The sequence below is a fragment of the Bos taurus genome, chromosome 14 (genome assembly GCF_002263795.3).
Source record: "Bos taurus isolate L1 Dominette 01449 registration number 42190680 breed Hereford chromosome 14, ARS-UCD2.0, whole genome shotgun sequence".
Taxonomy (NCBI): domain Eukaryota; kingdom Metazoa; phylum Chordata; class Mammalia; order Artiodactyla; family Bovidae; genus Bos; species Bos taurus.
The window spans coordinates 24,607,311-24,624,695 of NC_037341.1; the positions used below are offsets into that span (position 1 = coordinate 24,607,311).

The 17,385-nt window shown below is 41.1% G+C and overlaps 1 protein-coding gene across 1 annotated transcript in view; it reads left to right on the forward strand.

Moving 5' to 3' along the window:
• UBXN2B (UBX domain protein 2B) overlaps nucleotides 1–17,125 on the forward strand; it is a 36,757-nt gene extending 19,632 nt beyond the window's left edge. Inside the window, 6 exon segments of the mRNA NM_001206828.2 lie at nucleotides 2,359–2,509; nucleotides 3,290–3,373; nucleotides 4,709–4,818; nucleotides 7,138–7,275; nucleotides 11,646–11,807; nucleotides 12,931–17,125. Coding sequence (NP_001193757.1) covers nucleotides 2,359–2,509; nucleotides 3,290–3,373; nucleotides 4,709–4,818; nucleotides 7,138–7,275; nucleotides 11,646–11,807; nucleotides 12,931–13,093 — 808 coding nt within the window. The 3' untranslated portion in view covers nucleotides 13,094–17,125.
• Nucleotides 17,126–17,385: the final 260 nt, after the last annotated feature.

Below are 17,385 nucleotides of genomic sequence, written 5' to 3' on the forward strand. Positions count from 1 at the left end.
TTCTTAATCTAGTACCTGAGGAAAATGTGATCATTCATGGGAAGAGATGAACTGGATTCAAGTAGGTGCTTTTCAGTTCAGCACTGGACCATAAGTAAGAGGCTCTAAAACCTGTATTTGAGAGTCATCTCTACAGAGGAAGTTGTTATCTCTGGACAGGGACAAATGATGATCAGATGAGTTGAAATAGAGCAAGAGAGAAGTAAGTATATAGGAATACTTATGAAAGAGGTGAAAGGTGGATTGTGGATCTAAATATAAAAGGGAAACAATAAAATTTCTGGAAGAAAATAGACCTCGAGGCAGGCAGAGATTTCTTATACTGGTGATAAAAATTCAGAGACCGTAAAGAAGTTAATAAATCTTTTCCTGTGCCCGGTTTTTCCTGTAAGGTCTTCCTCACCGAGACTGAGAAGAAGGAGCCTTGTAACTCAGCTCTTGAGATTAGGGACCCAGGAGGGAGCCTAAGCTCTTGAGATTAGGGAGAGCATGCAGCAGAAGCTCCCCACTCCCTCCCCTTCCCTCCCTTCCCCTTCCTTTCTCATACTGCCATTTAAGGCATCAGCTATCAGGCTCTTTCTTGTCCTTTGTTCAGTTGCCGTGTCCAACTCTTTGCAACCCCATCAGCTGCAGCACGCCAGGCCCCCCTGACCTTCACCATCTACCGGAGATTGTTCAAACTCATGTCCATTGAGTCAGTGATGCCATCCAACCGTCTCATCCTTTGTCACCCACTTCTCCTGCCTTCAGTCTTTCCCAGCATTTTCCAGTGTGTCAGCTGTTCACATCAGGTGGCCATAGTATTTGAGCTTCAGCATCAGTCTTTCCAATGAGTATTCAGGGTTGGTTTCCTTTAGGGTTGACTGGTTTGATTTCCATGCTGTCCAGGGAACTCTCAAGAGTCTTCTCCAGCACCATAGTTTGAAAGTATCAATTCTTTGGCACTCAGCGTTCTTTACAGCTCTCACATCCCTACATGACTACTGGCTTCTTGCACTGACCCTAGTCTCAAACCCAGCCATGGCAGTGCCTGGCCTTGGTTTGTTGCATGGGGCCCTCCGAGGATCAGCTTGGCAGGAGGGCTTCGGTTGGCTCCTCTTCTGGCTAAACTTGGACCTCAGGTGCCTCCCCAGGGCACTAGGAGCTTGGAGTCCACCCAGCCGCCCCCAGCTGTGAACCAGCCTTGTTAGTGGGGTTCTGCTGGTGTCCACTGTTCCCCTCTTGGATCTTACCTCCATGGACAGTGAGTTGAGAGCAGAGCTTCCCTTCCCTTTCCTGTTTCGTTCTCCACGTACTCATTTGGAGAAAGCCTTGAAGGTGACTCTATCCCTGATCTTCAGTGCTGATAGAATTTTCCCCGTCTGTTTCATTTTCTGAGTCAGTTCATTGTAGATTGGAAACTGGACTGGAGGGTATGTGTAGTTCAGGAAATGAGCTTTGGTTTTCGTCTTATTCTGAAAGTCTCCATGTTTATATTTCATTGGTTATATTTTCTGACATTCTTGACTGGAAAAAATCTTAAAAGATAAAATAGTGTACTAATTTATGTGAAGGAAGCTTTTATGAGGAAATAGAAAAGAGAGGAGAAATGATTCAATGCATAGTTAACACATTGAGAAAATTGTGGTCTGAATTATTTACCTTTAACATAGTGAAAAAGTGTGAAAGTGTTAGTCATTCAGTCATGTCTGACTCTTTGTGACCCCATGGACTGTAGCTCACCAGGCTTTTCTGTCCATGGGGTTCTCCAGGCAAGAATACTGGAGTGGGTTGCCATTCCCTTCTTCAGGGATTTAACCCAGGCTTCCTGCATTGCAAGCAGATTCTTTATCTTCTGAGCCACCAAGGAAGCCCTTTAACACAGGGAGATTACAACCTTTAACATGGGGGGAGGTTAATTTTTCAGTCAGAGCTCTCTGAGGAATAAACTCTATGTGTAGGCCTGTGGATTTAGATGTTCATATCGTCTCAATCTGGAGGGCTTTTCACTAACCAAGTCCTATGAAATGTGGATTCCTCTGGGGAGGCGACTTAGCTTCTGGCTGTCAGCAGTGTTTTCCCAGGATCACACCGATAGATCAGCAGTCACAGAGCGGGAGGGAGGAAGAAGCAAGCTAGTTCTCAGGTGGCATGCTGAGCCTGCTACCAGCGTTTCCTCAGACTCCATGAGAAAGTAGATAAATGAACTCTTTACTTCTTAATTTCTTGATCCCGATTTTAAAATTAAGTACTTTCACAAAAGCCATAGAAATGGCTCTTTTTAAATAAAAGTCATTTCCTAAGACTATGTAGTCTTTTGCTTTAAAGTAGTTTATGCTTACAATCTGTTTTTATTCATGAACTTTACAATGTTTAAAGGTTCTATTCAAGTGAGCATGAATGCAGTGGATTACATATAGTTCAACCTTCAACTGGGAAAATTGTGAATGAACTTTTCAGAGAGGCGAGACAGCATGGAGCCGTCCCTCTGAATGAAGCCACAAGAGCCTCGGGTGATGACAAATCTAAGGTAAGGGCTGAAGTTTTATATGCTATCAGTATACTTGATCTGCTATAGATTTTTATATTATTTGCAAACACTATTTCTCTGTGTATTTCTTTTTCAGATATTTCCGTTATTTTTCAAAGTCTATAACTTTCTATTAATCAAAAATTAAAGCAGTTTCTTAACATTTCTATGAGTGTGATGATTAAAAACCCATATATGATATGAATAATAATTAAAAGGAATGGTGTTTTTACTTCATAAGCTGCCTCACCTGAAAAATAGAAGAGCTTGTGATTAGTGAAACAAAATAAAAAGTGCAGTTCAGTTGATTCATTACAGTTGAATCAAAGCTGCTTATAAAATAAGTATGGAGCTTTTCTTCAGGGTTATTTATACTCAATTTATTAAATTCTTCCTTTCTCTATGAAGCTCTTAATGCTTTGTCAAATATGATTCAAGAATTATAATTTTATTATAAGACTTGTTATAAAATATTAATGGTGAGTTTTAAAAGTCTGTTCCTAATTAAAAATATTATTTCAGTGTATGAATGTATTTCATAATTTAAGATTGGCATAAGTTATTTCAGTTTCTGAGTCACTCATATTTTTATGGGAAGAAAATGATATACTAGAGTATACATTTCTATAACATAAGACCTTTATTTTAATGTAAAAATTTCCTGGAAAGTATATACCAGTGTGGCTAATTGATCTAGTTTTAAAATATATATCATACATTATCATACATTTTGCTTTAATAAGACTGAATTTTTAACCCACTTGCTGTTTTTTTTTTTAGTCTTTTACAGGTGGAGGATACAGATTGGGTAATTCCTTTTGTAAGCAGTCTGAATACATCTATGGAGAAAATCAGTTGCAAGATGTAGGTACAGTAATGAAAAAGAAATTGTTGATTTTTGCCCCTAGTTACTACGGTTTTTATAAAATTAAAAACTGAAATTCTCTTCTGTTATTTTTTGAAGTATTGATTAAAAAAACTAATGTGTAAGTTTTCAGATTCAAATGTTGTGTTTCTCAGCTGTGCCTTTTTTGTATCTCAGCTGTGCCTTGCACTTAAAGATATATAACCGTTTGTGAAAGAATGTATCATTCACTGTCAAAATGAGTTACATAAATGTTATAATAATTATTATAAATGGCATACCATCATGGTGTAGAATTAGCTGAGTTATATACATGGAAACATAGGGCTTCCCAGGTGACCCAAGTCATAAACAATCACCTGCCAATACAGGAGGCACAAGAGATGTGGGTTCGATCCCTAGATTAGGAAGATCCCCTGGAGAAGGAAATGGCAGTCCACTCCAGTGTTGTTGCCTGGAGAATCCCATGGACAGGGGAACCTGGCAGGCTACAGTCCACATGGTCAGAAAGAGTTGGACACAACACGTACGCACAAACGTAGAAATGCCTAAAGTCAGTCTTTGTTTTTTCTTTTTGAAATTTTGAAGTTAACCGTCTCGTTTTCAATGTGATGAATAGTTTTACTTTGGAGGGTCGCTGAAGATTCCATCGTGCTCTCTGGCATGAAGCAGAGAAGAATATGAGTGTAGATGAAGGGGAAGAGTGGCTGTGGGGTGGCAGTGGCTTCTCTCATGACTTGGATCTTCTCAGTGAACTAGAAATAATTGTACTTCAAGGCCAGGCTCCCACAGTGGCACCTTTGATATTTTAGCCATTGTCAGTTTGTTAAGCCAAATACAAATCTAAGGAAGCACACATGGTTCCATTTATGTCCTTATTTGACCTGAATAAAGTAAAGGATGGTACAAAAAGCTTTGTATATTTTTTTAAATTTTTGTTGGGTTTTTTTTTTTTCTTTTTAATTTATTTTTGGCTGCACTGGGTCTTCATTGCTGCACGGCCTTTCTATAGTTGAAGCGAGTGGGGGCTACTCTCTAGTTGCGGTGTGCAGGCTTCTCCTTGTGGTGGGTTCTCTTGTTGTGGAGTACGGGCTTTAGAGCTTGGACTCGGTAGTTGTGGCACATGGACTTAATTGCCCCACAGCACATGGGATCTTAGCTCCCCAACCAGGGATCAAACCCATTTCCTTGGCATTGGCAGGCAGATTCTTAACCCCTGGACCACCAGGGAAGTGTGTACTTCATACTGTAAGTAAGTGGTAAATAACGTGTTTGAAAATTAAAATTGTTTAATGCAGACGCATTCTTGTATTTCTTTTTTCTATGCGCGAAAGGTTCAAATTTTGCTTAAACTGTGGAGCAACGGTTTCAGCTTGGATGATGGAGAATTGAGACCTTACAGTGACCCAACAAATGCCCAGTTTCTGGAGTCTGTTAAGAGAGGGTAAGATATGTTACTTAGATTTTGTCTATTACTGAGGGTGGAGGTTTTTTGTTTGTTTGTTTTTCTAAACAGACCACCAGTCAGAAGTGCTCCACTGGTTTTTAAGAGTGAAATACTGGAATATATTCTGTAAACAGCTTCTGGGGGGAAGGGTATTTTAAGTATATAAAGGACACATTGCTATCTATAAGTCACTGGTTCTTAACTTGGTGGGGGGAGCAGTAGATATTGGTTTCTTTTAAAATCTCATGAAGCTATGGTCCCAGTTCTGAGAAGCAGCATCGTAGTGTCATAAATTTGTGAATTGATCAGTAGGTGTCTGCCCATCTGCTAAGCCACTGTCCTGCTTACTGTTGACAGGGTGACTCACTGCATGTATGCCTGAAAGCCGCTTATATTAGAAATCTTTTTAAATGGCATTACTGCTGGCAGAAGAATTCAGAAGGTTAGTTCGAAGTTAAAATTTTTGAAACCAGATTTACAGTGCCCTGACCCATCTAAAGAACGTTGTAACTCACCAGCCCTTGTGGCTGAAGGACAAGGACTTGAGTGATTTTGCTACAATTACAAGAGCTATTTATTTTCACTAGCTGATAAGTGATCATCCCTAAGTAGGAATACAGTGAAAGAAAGACATCAGGCTGGTTATGAGCTGGGAAATGTGAGTAGCAGTGAAGGGCCCAGAACAGGAGGCTACTCTCCATCCAGGAGTTGAAAGTGGGGCTTTTCCAGGCAGTGAAATTTTTCCTAGCAGAGTGGTAGGAGGGGAGTGGAGGTGGAACTCTGAAGGAAAGGCATTTTAGGACATTAATTTGCTTGGATTTTGAAGTTGAATTCCCCAGATAATGTCAGAATACTGAAGAAGGTTTCGTAAGACATGCTGTAATTGGGAAGAAAGTCATTGAGAAAGGTGGGAGGCTTTCCCGGCAGGCAGTGTGTGCTGGTGGTAAATGCAAGGTCAAGAGCTGAGGTCAGGGCCTTGGGCTTGGGAGCTTGCAGAGTCACTGAGCAGACTGGGAGCTGCGGGGGCCAGGGGGAGTGGGCTTCTGCCTGGTGAAGATCAACAGGACGATTGAAATAACATTTACTTCAGGATGGGAGAAGGAAAGACCATGTTGATGATGAGTGTGCTCTCCGTAAAGATCCAAACTAATTTATTACTAAATGAAAATACTCCATGAACTTTGTAGGCTAACGTTCAGTCTTGGAATACCAAGGGAGTGTTTTCATTTGAGCCACACTGTATCCTCAAGTTCAAATTATGATCAAGAACCATTTTAGAAATGGCACCTTGAAAAAAATGATTGATGGTCAGATAGTGGTTGTCAGCTGTATAATCATTGCCCCCTGCTTCATGACATATTTTGTAACACCATCTTTACTATTCTCAAGGAAGTGTTTACAGATAATATAATCAGTCTATGCATATTATGTCTAAAAGTTTCATGTAACATTTATCTTAAATATGGTGAAGAAGTAAAGGAAGGTAATTTATTATGCAATTACACATATTTCAATATATAACATAACCAAAATATAACAAAGTAGATAGCTTGGTTCCTGGGTAGCTCAGTGGTGAAGAATCCACCTGCCAATGCAGGAGACTCGGGTTAGATCCCTGGGTTGGGAAGATCCCCTGGAGGAGGAAATGGCAACTAACTCTAGTATTCTTGCCTGCAAAATCCCTTGGACAGAGGAGCCAGGTGAGCTACAGTCTATGGGGTTTCAAAGAGTTGGACACAACTGGGGAACTGAGCACACATACACACAGACTGCACACCTGTGTGCAGTCTAGCACTTATCATGTAGATATGACAAACAGAAATCAGAATAATGGGGTAGTGAGGTGTGTGAAGTTAGCAGCTTCCTTACTATATGAGGTATTGCAGTCAGAGACTTGATTAAGTTCCAGACAAAACAAAGTACAATCTTTGGTTTATGTGGCAGGTGAGTTTCTGAAAAGTTCAAAGCATATTAATACGATACAAAAAAAAACAACAGTTGCCTGCAGGAGGGTGGCATACATGAATCAGACGATAATCAAAACCACTCCCGTCAAACTTCCAGCCTTCCGCCAGGGTGTTCAGAAAAAAATACCGCACTACCTGTTAGGTCCTCAGGGGGATTTTCTAATGCTGACTGAGCTATAAATACTATCCCACATTTCAGCGCTCTAACTGTCAGAAGCACCTCCACCAACAGGATACAGGTTCTCTTTTCTCTACGTCCTTGCCAACATTTGTTATTTGTGCTCTATTTGATGAACACCATTCTGACAGATGTGCGGTCTTATCTCATAGTGGGTTTTCTTTTTTTAAGAGAGATTCCCCTGGAGCTTCAGCGACTGGTTCATGGAGGACACTTGAATTTGGACATGGAGGACCATCAGGATCAAGAATATGTAAAGCCTAGGTTGAGGTTCAAGGCTTTTAGTGGAGAAGGACAGAAACTTGGAAGGTAAAATCCTAAAATGAGAAAATACTTGTCTTTGTTCAACATGAATTTTCTTTGAGAATGAGAGCAAAATAACCTAGAGAGTAAAAACTAAGATACAAATTGTGAAGACCTCGCTGATGGAATCAGATGTGCAATTTTGATGATAGTGTTAGTAGATAATGTTATACTTCAGTTCAGTTCAGTCGCTCAGTCGTGTCTAACTCTTTGCAACCCCATGAATCACAGCACACCAGGCCTCCCTGTCCATCACCAACTCCCGGAGTTCACTCAAACTCATGTCCATCGAGTCGGTGATGCCATCCAGCCATCTCATCCTCTGTCGTCCCCTTCTCCTCCTGCCCCCGATCCCTCCCAGCATCAGGGTCTTTTCCAATGAGTTAACTCGTCGCATGAGGTGGCCAAAGTATTGGAGCTTCAGGTTCAGCATCAGTCCTTCCAAAGAACACCCAGGACTGATCTCCTTTAGGATGGACTGGTTGGATCTCCTTGCAGTCCAAGGGACTCTCCAGAGTCTTCTCCAACACCACAGTTCAAAAGCATCAGTTCTTCGGCACTCAGCCTTCTTCACAGTCCAACTCTCACATCCATACATGACCACTGGAAAAACCATAGCCTTGACTAGACAGACTTTTGTTGGGAAAGTAATATCTCTGCTTTTTAATAAGCTGTCTAGGTTTGTCATAACTTTCCTTCCAAGGAGTAAGCATCTTTTAATTTCATGGCTGCAATCACTATCTGCAGTGATTTTGGAGCCCCAAAATGTAAAGTCTGACGCTGTTTCCACTGTTCCCCCATCTTTTTCCCATGAAGTGATGGGACCAGATGCCATGATCTTCGTTTTCTGAATGTTGAGCTTTAAGCCAACTTTTTCACTCTCCACTTTCACTTTCATCAAGAGGCTTTTGAGTTCCTCTTCACTTTCTGCCATAAGGGTGGTGTCGTCTGCATATCTGATGTTATTGATATTTCTCCCAGCAATCTTGATTCCAGCTTATGCTTCTTCCAGTCCAGCGTTTCTCATGATGTACTCTGCATATAAGTTAAATAAGCAGGGTGACAACATACAGCCTTGACGTACTCCTTTTCCTATTTGGAACCAGTCTGTTGTTCCATGTCCACTTCTAACTGTTGCTTCCTGACCTGCATATAGATTTCACAAGGGGCAAATCAGGTGGTTTGGTATTCCCATCTCTTGAAGAATTTTCCACAGTTTATTGTGATCCACACAGTCAAAGGCTTTGGCATAGTCAATAAAGCAGAAATAGATGTTTTTCTGGAACTCTCTTGCTTTTTCCATGAGTCAGTGGATGTTGGCAATTTGATCTCTGGTTCCTCTGCCTTTTCTAAAACCAGCTTGAACATCTGGAAGTTCACGGTTCATGTATTGCTGAAGCCTGGCTTGGAGAATTTTGAGCATTACTTAGACAGCAGTTAATTTGCATATCCCTGACTCTGTCAGTACCTTTGTAGACATGAACCCACTTCATCTTCACAGCAGCTTCTTGCCATAGCGCCTGTCACCACTCCATTAGCAGGTGCAGTAGTTCTTCCAGAGTAGTTAAGCTAGGAAGTGGTTAGTGTCAGGTTCAAACCAGGCACTCTGCCTGCAGAGTGCGTGCTTTTTACCAGTTGCCATCCTGCCTATTTCTGATTATGATTATGTGGGTTCAGAGGGGGAAATTATTGATTAGATAAAACAGTAAATATCTTAGATCATAGCTGTAAGCATCTCTCTGCTGTAAGTAATTGCTAAGCTCTTACAGCCAAAGCAATGTCCTTAAGTTGGTTATTTTCAATATATTTTAAGCAGCCAAACTCTTTCTTCAGGTTATGGAAACACATATAGAATTCTCATTGCAGAAAGAGGGGATTGTCTTAGATATCTCCAGACAGTGAAACCCAGGACTTCTCTGAGCACAATTTAGAAACCAGTGAGTGTGGCATGATATATGATGGACTCCTTTATAGTAGCCATGACTGGACTCTTCGTAAACATAATGTGTGCTGGTAAACGTGACCCTCCGTTTTCCACGCGTCACTGCAGGTGGTACGTTGAATTGGCTGTGTCGCCACCATGCTCTCTTGGGTGCCCTGTATTCCTGTTCATGTGACTCCTTCCTTTCCAAGTTCTTCTCAGCTGCCTTGTGCACGGTGGTTCTGTCTTCCCCTTTCGTTTCTCAGCATAGGGAAGAATTCAGTGTCAGTTCGTTATACCTGTCTTTCATTGTTATTCCATGTAATTTCACTTGACAGACACACACATCATACAAAGAAATGCATGAAAGCTTTTCTTCTTAGAGTTCCCACCCTGCACTTGATTTTCGTGTTTTGAGAAGTAGCTTAGCTGGCCCCAATTTTTTTTAAAACAGAAAGCATTAAAGCACAGAAAGAGCAGTGTGAGGCAACTTGACGTCATGGAGAGGACCCCAGAATCCCATGTGCCAGTGGGTAACTTTTCCTCCCCTGGTGGTTGTTAGGACAGTAGTTAAAACATTAATAGCCAACTATATAGAAGCACTGACGTGCTTACAGATCTAATTAATTTAATCTTTGCAATAGTGCAGCTGTTGTCTCTGTTTTACAACTGAGGGAACTTGGGCACAGAGAGGTGAAAGGACTTGCCGCCAGTCACATGTCTGACAAGTGGCAAAATCAGCCCTGGAGTCAGGCTCCTGGATCCATGCTGTTAGCCATGGTGCCTCCCGCACTCCAGAACTTGAATGTGCTGCTGGTGGTGATGACAGCGTGGAGACCTGGGAATAGGGACACGGAGGGAGAGGGAAGAGGCCCTTTGGTTCATTGCCTCCCATCCTCCTGTCGGCACAGTGACCCACCTTGGTGGTACAGCTCTTTCAACCCTGAATTACAAACTTGACAGGAAATTCCTTAATACTACCTGAGCAGTGACTGCAGATCATCATGTTCTCCTTTTCTATGTCTTTTTCATATACATTCTGAAATTGGTTCTGTAATATGTGTCAGGAGGTAGCTAAGGAAAGGCAAAGCATAGCAAGAAGTGCCAATTACTTTTCCCACTTGGCTGTATAGGTTGAGAAAGCTTTTGGGTGGGAATAAGAGCCATAATGAGCTCAGTTTGTACTAGAATAAAGCACAAATGCTCATGGGGCCTCTATCCTAACAGATTTTTTTTTTTTTTTTCAAAAGTAAGATAGGGACCCATCTAAGTCTCAATATTTGAAAGAATAAACATCAAGATTGTCAAAAGATCCCTTAAAAGATAACTGAGATAAAACAAAGATGTGATGTCTTTAAAGAACTTGGCTGTATTTGTTTTAATTGCTTAACCAAAAGAGCACTCTGTTTTTGACGTTCACTCGCAGCTTACGGTTACGGGTCATCCTGCTAGCATTAGAAGGCACTATGGTCACTAGTAACCACAGTCCACTGGAAAGAGATCATGTCACACAAGGTTCATTACCCACTCATCACCGTATATTAAGTCGATAAAGTAAGATCTTTAGTTAAGAGTTTTGATACTAACTCTCAAAAATTAATAGACTATACAGAGAAGGAGAATTATATAGTAGACCTGCAAAGCACTATGAACCAACTCAAAGTAATTAAGATTTATACAGTTTTCATGTAACAGTAGGATACAAATTTTATTCAGGTTCCCCATAGACTGTAAACTAGGAGACACTGGAACATATCCAGGGGTATAAAACAAGATGCAAAAATTTTATAGTCTAAAGGTATTGAAGTCATACAGAGTCTGTTTATTTATCACTGTCATTACCATATATTAAATTTCTCATTACTTCTTTTCTGTAAAACAGTAACTACTTGAATCAGATTTTTAAAGTGGTATCAACTAAGTTTAAGCTTAGTATTGATGATATGTACAAATATAACTGATAGCTCTTGAAACACTGTTTCAAGCACTATATTACTATAACAGACTTTCATAACATTATTATTTCCATTTTATAAATGATAGAACTGGGATTCAAAGAGATTAATTTACATACTTGAGTTCACACAAATTGACAAAGCTGGGATCTGAAATCTGTCTGTGCTCATGGTCAGTCTTGGACATAAACTCCAAGTTGCTCGGGTTTCTGACTGAAGACCATTGTGCCCAACAGTCTCATGAAATTTCGAAGGGATGAAGGAGGAAGAAAGTTGGATAAACTAAATCAGAATTGTAGGACCCATAATAATTTTAATAAAAGAGTTTTCAAGAAAAATAGGCTATCCCAAAGGAAGCTGTGTTCTCGCTGGTGCAGACGTGATGGCAGGACGAGTGGAGAGTCAGCTGTAGGTCCGAGTGGTGCTTCTACTGTCTGCAGTGTGTCATGCGTCTTATGTGTTTATATTTACGTTCTGATTCTTTAATTCTTCTTTCTTAGCCTCACACCTGAAATAGTCAGTACACCTTCCTCCCCAGAAGAGGAGGAGAAGTCACTGTTCAATGCAGTGGTTCTTATTGATGATTCCATGCCAACCACCAAAATCCAGATCAGATTAGCAGACGGGAGCCGTTTGATACAGAGATTCAACAGTACTCACAGGTAAGCTCAGGGTGACTTATCTTTGTAAATCTGGGTGCATCTTGAGTCAGGAAAAATATGAAATTGCTTAGGTTTACTTTTGAAGTAAGTTTTCGACAGAAAAACTTGAAATAAGTCAAATACTTAGTACTTAAACATCCTCTGTAAACTGTCCAAATACTAATGCAAATGCAGATACCACTTAGAAATAAAGAAAATTGTTAAAAGCTATCATTTTGCGCTGATGCTAAAACCAGGAAAAGTTGAATCAGATTTGATTTACTTTAGTAAAACCTTATTTGAACTTTACTCCTTTAAAAATTTATGATAACCCTGATTGAAAGTGAAAGTCACAGTTGTGTCCTATTCTTTGCAACCCATTGACCATACAGAAGTCCATGGACTTCTCCAGGCCAGAATGCTGGAGTGGATAGCCTTTCCCTTCTCCAGGGGATCTTGCCAACCCAGGTGTTTAATCCAGGTCTCCTGTATTGCAGGCGGATTCTTTACCAACTGAGCTATCAGGGAAGCCCTAACCCTGTAGGATTAATAATCTACATAGAGATTTGTAGTGTAAATAAAGTTTAATTGTGCTGTTATCAAGTATTTCAAATTAACAGTTTTAAATGTCATTTTAGCATTCATTTGTTATGCTAATAAGATATTGTTTTTATTGTTCACTGTGTCCCACTAAGAGATAACATTTATGATCTTAGTTGAGTTACTGTGTCTATATGAAAGTAATTTTTTTTAAACACTTTTCGTAGGTACAGACTCACATTGACATAGGCTCATCTGAGGTACCTTTTTCTGGATCATGTGCTACTAAGATGTTTTATACTATGAAAAAGTCAGCCCTTGTAGTTCAGTGTAGTAGCATTGCTGATGTTTCTTTGATGGAACAACTCACCTGGAGATTGTGTCTGTTTACAGTGAAAGTAACTGTTAGGTACGCTCCAGAGTTAATCCTCATGTTTTACCTGAAAGCCAAGATAAATCCATCCATTGAAATTAAAGAAGGTTATAACACATTTAAAGGATTAGAACTGTGTGATTTATTTTAATTATTATGTAATTTTAGCTAAAAAACCTAAATGACAATAAAACTTTCATTTCACAAATTATTTTCATCTTACTTCTTCAGGATCCTGGATGTCCGGGACTTTATCGTTCAGTCTCGTCCTGAATTTGCAACTCTTGACTTTATTCTCGTGACTTCGTTTCCAAACAAAGTGCTAACAGATGAAAGCCTGACACTACAAGAAGCAGATATTCTTAACACTGTGATACTGCAGCAGCTAAAATGATACTGTCCTACCTATGCAGTAGCATGTAGGAATGGTAATGTGCCATACTAGTGAGGAAAATACTTAAGAGCGTAAAAAATTATTTTTATTATTTATACAGATAAATTTTGGTTTAATTCTTCAATCTTCCAGCTTTAGGATAGATAAATTTGGACTAGGAGTAGATCTTAAGGTAACATATGTTCGAAGTTTTAGCCAAAAGGGCTGGCTTCCATTGATAGCTTTTAAATATTCAGGCAAACCAATTTGATACATGCTCAGAGTTAATGTAACAGCACTTGTTTGCAGAGAAAATGAACAAAATGCCATTTTTGACAAATGCATTTGGTAAAATTTGCACTAAAGTTTCTTGATGCTGCATTGATCAGCAGCCATTAAGAAATCTTCTGATCAAACACCTTGAAATTTTTTCTGTAATGTATACTGGGAACTATGTATGTATTCTGATATTTAAATACTTGGATTGTATGATAGTTATTTCTCCTATTAAGATAAATAATTCCTTTCTACTTGCTGATTTAGCTGTTTTACTCATGTCAGAAAATACAGTTTCGCCTTGTGTTTTATGACCTTCATAAACCAGAAACAAAGACATAAAGGTCAGCAGTTCTTGAGGAGGAGTGTGTTCAACTGCACTTTAAAGGAGAGTAACTACAATCCCTGGCTGCGCCCGTCTTGATCACCCCCATTTATTCATTCAGCAAGTGTTTCTGGGGGACCCACCATGTATACTAAACACTGTTGTAAGTGTTAAACCCAGAGTGTATTGTACTGCAAAACCAAATGAGGGCAGAAACGAAAGAATGAATTCCATCAAAGAGACAGAACCTGAAGAGTCACCAGCGTAAATGTCTGCATTTCTGCTGGAGCCAGATGTTCGCTGAGTGAGGGAAGGTGCAGCAGGAGTGAGAGAACAGCGTATTCTTCTTCCCAACACCATTTCATCTCTGGTCACCTCTCCTGGCTTGTCTTTTATTGCTGCTGTAACAAATCACTACAGACATGGTGGCTTACAATAGCCTAGGTTTCTTGTACTTCTCTGGGTCTCACGTGGGCCTCACTGGGCTACAGTCAGGTGTCAGCAGGGCACCGTTCTCTTGGGAGGTCTCGGGGAGATGTGTGTCCTTGCCTTACCAGCTTCAAGCGGCCACCTGCATGCCTGGGCCTGTGGCCCCCTCTCTTCGTCTCCAAAACTAGCAACGCTGTATCCCTCTGACTCCTCTGTCATCACATCTCTTGGAAAACAGCCGGGAAAGATTCTCTGTTTATTGGGTCTACCAGGTGATCCTGGATGCTCTCCCCACATAAGGTCCATAGTAACTGGATCCTTGAGGTCCCTTTGATTGTGAAAGGTGATGGATCACAGGTTCCTTCCAGTGCACCAGGGCTCATCTCTTGCCTCTTCAGCTGGCATCCATCCCTTCACTATGGCCAAGCCCCTCATCTTGGCTTCTATCCTTACGGCCTTTGCCTCCACCTTTGATTCTCCTTTCTTCTAAGGGCCCTGGCAATTACATTTGCTTCACTTGGATACTCTAGGATAATCTCCTCGCCTCAGATGTGTGACTTAACCCCATCTGCAGAATCTCTTCTACCACATAGACTGACAAATTCATTGGCTTGGGGATTAGAACATGAGCCTTTTGGGAGGCCTTTCTGTCTACTGCAGTCCACTCCTGTCCGGAAGATCCACATTCCACCCTGAAAGGTGCTCAAGAGCTTCAACCCACTGCAGCACCAGCTTAAAAGTGCAAAGTTTTACCTGGATCTCATGAACTCAGATGTCCTGAATCTCATTTAAATCATGTAAACCAAGTATGAGTGAACATCTGGTATGAGTGGTTCCTGGGACACAATTTCTCTCCATCTGTGAACCTAGAGAAACCAGTTATATAATGGCAACAGGCATAAAATAACCGTTCTAGACATTCCTGTTTTAAAAAGAAAATGGGGTGGAAACGGGAGCTGCCAGTGCCAAGCACTTTGTAAGTTCAGCCAGACACACTCGGCTTGAAGGCCTGGAAACAGCCTTCTGTGACTCAGCAGTCTTTGTAGGTGTGTGACTTTCTCTCAGAGACCTCTTTTTTTTTTTTTTCCCTTTTTCATGAAAGGTAGCAGGTATTTGCAGCCAAGTAGTTCTATCAGCTTGTAATGTCTGTAATTGTAGGAGGCTGAGCCATCTTTTTTCATTTCATGTCTCTGTCCCCTTTAAGAAAGCAATATCTGCTAATGTAACATTCTCGAGACATGTGTGGATCTTCTGTGTATGTTACAGAGATTCACTCCATTAAACCACAGGCTCCTTCCAGAGCTTTCCTAGGTAACCCAGCTGTTTCCGGCTGTCTGTGACCTTCTCTGTCTTTCTCAGGTATAAGCAGCAGGTCGTAGGCCACAGTCTCATCTCTTCCCCTGGAGCAGGCCTCAGTTCAGTTCAGTCGCTCAGTCGTGTCTGACTCTTTGCGACCCCATGAATCGCAGCACGCCAGGTCTCCCTGTCCATCACCAACTCCCAGAGTTCACTCAGACTCATGTCCATCGAGTCAGTGATGCCATCCAGCCATCTCATCCTCTGTCGTTCTCTTCTCCTCCCATCCCCAATGCGTCCCAGCATTAGGGTCTTTTCCGGTGAGTCAACTCTTCGCATGAGGTGGCCAAAGTACTGGAGGTTCAGCTTCAGCTGCCTAAAAGTAAATCTTTAAATTTTAATGTCTTTGCTATTCGCTAAGGATTTCCAGGTCATCAAGTCCTGTTTCCTTTTTTTTTTTTTAACAGTCCTTCCCTCAACTTATCTATTTTTTCTCACATTAGACTATAATCAGTAAGAAGAAAGCAGGCTGCCCCTGCCACACAACTTCGAAATCTCTTCAGCTGAGAGTCTTGAGTTTCTCTCATGCTTCTTTCTTTCCACACAGCTGCAGTCACAATGCTAAGCTTCCTGCCACTGATTCACTGGAATCTCTCTTCCTTCACTTTTCCCGCAGCACAGGCCTCATTTCCTCCTGAACTTTTTAAAAGGTCCTTTTTTCCAGTAACCCTGTCCTCACAGCCACATAGCTGTTCTCTGACACACCCCTTACCTCCTTGGAGCCCTCGCTGCCTTTCCCAGCCATGGCCCTGCTCCTTTGGCTCTCTGCCACACTCCTTTGAATATTTCCACCCTCTTCCACTGCCCAGTTCCAAGGCTACTCCTGCATTTCTGTGTCTTTGTTAACAGCAGCACCCACTTCTTGGTCTCTGGAAAACTCCACTCTGCCAGTTGACCTGAATGTGCCAGTAGGAGCTTTGGGTGTCACGTTTCACTGGGGGCTTCACTTCAAGGAGCTGAATTTGCCTATGTGAGGCGGACAGTGGGAGGGCTCCCAGACCCACTCACCTGCCAGTGTTGGCCTCACCACCGCAGAGAAAACTCGTGCTCGGTGTCAGAAGCAGCGTATTCCTAAGACTTCTCAGAATGGGAAGCTCTGTTCCTTCCCACTGGTTGGAAACAACCTGGAGAATGCAGACGTGACAGTTCAGTCCGTCAGTCTCCGCACAGAAGGGTTACCAGTTGTAAGCTACGCTTCCAAGGAGCAGAGTCATATCTGTATGGAAATAATCTCCTGCAACAGGTGAACATTTTAAATAAGGGCATTGCCCTGTTTTAGATTAACAAAATGGAGAGAACCTGTAAAATTATTTGAAGTTTTATTCTTGTAGTTTCTTTTTAGTCAGGTGGAGTGCCTGAGGATGCACATACATGAATGACTGCCGTTCTTGTATATAATAGTTTTCCAAAATAGATTCTTGTTGGGAGGGAGAATTAAACAGCCAGAGGGATGAACATTACTTTTACAAGTGTTCTACAAAGTGTTTGCTTCCTTCAGAGTTCTGAATTCTTTTTACTATTGCAGTCACTGTAACTTTTTAAAATTTATAATTCCATTAGAAGAGATTGTTACAATAAACAACCATGTGTGACATCAGTTTTGCATGATGTGTGTAATCAAGAAAGTTTTAAGTGTGTGCTTACCAATAAAGAATGTTTTCACTGGAAGTCATTGAGAAGCCTTTTCATAATTTCCTTGATGTACAGTTTTATTCAGGTGACTTAATGGAGTATTTTAAATGTCAGTAACGTTTCCCACGTGCATCTTTTTGATGCGCAGGAGGATCTGAGTTGTAGCAGTGTTATCTCTGTGTCCCATCACTGATTCAGTTTTCATTCCACCAAAAGAAACTGCAGATTTTTCTCCACTTTCGCCACAGTGGACCTCTGAAAACCTTGTCATGATATGTGTTGTTGATAAAGTGCC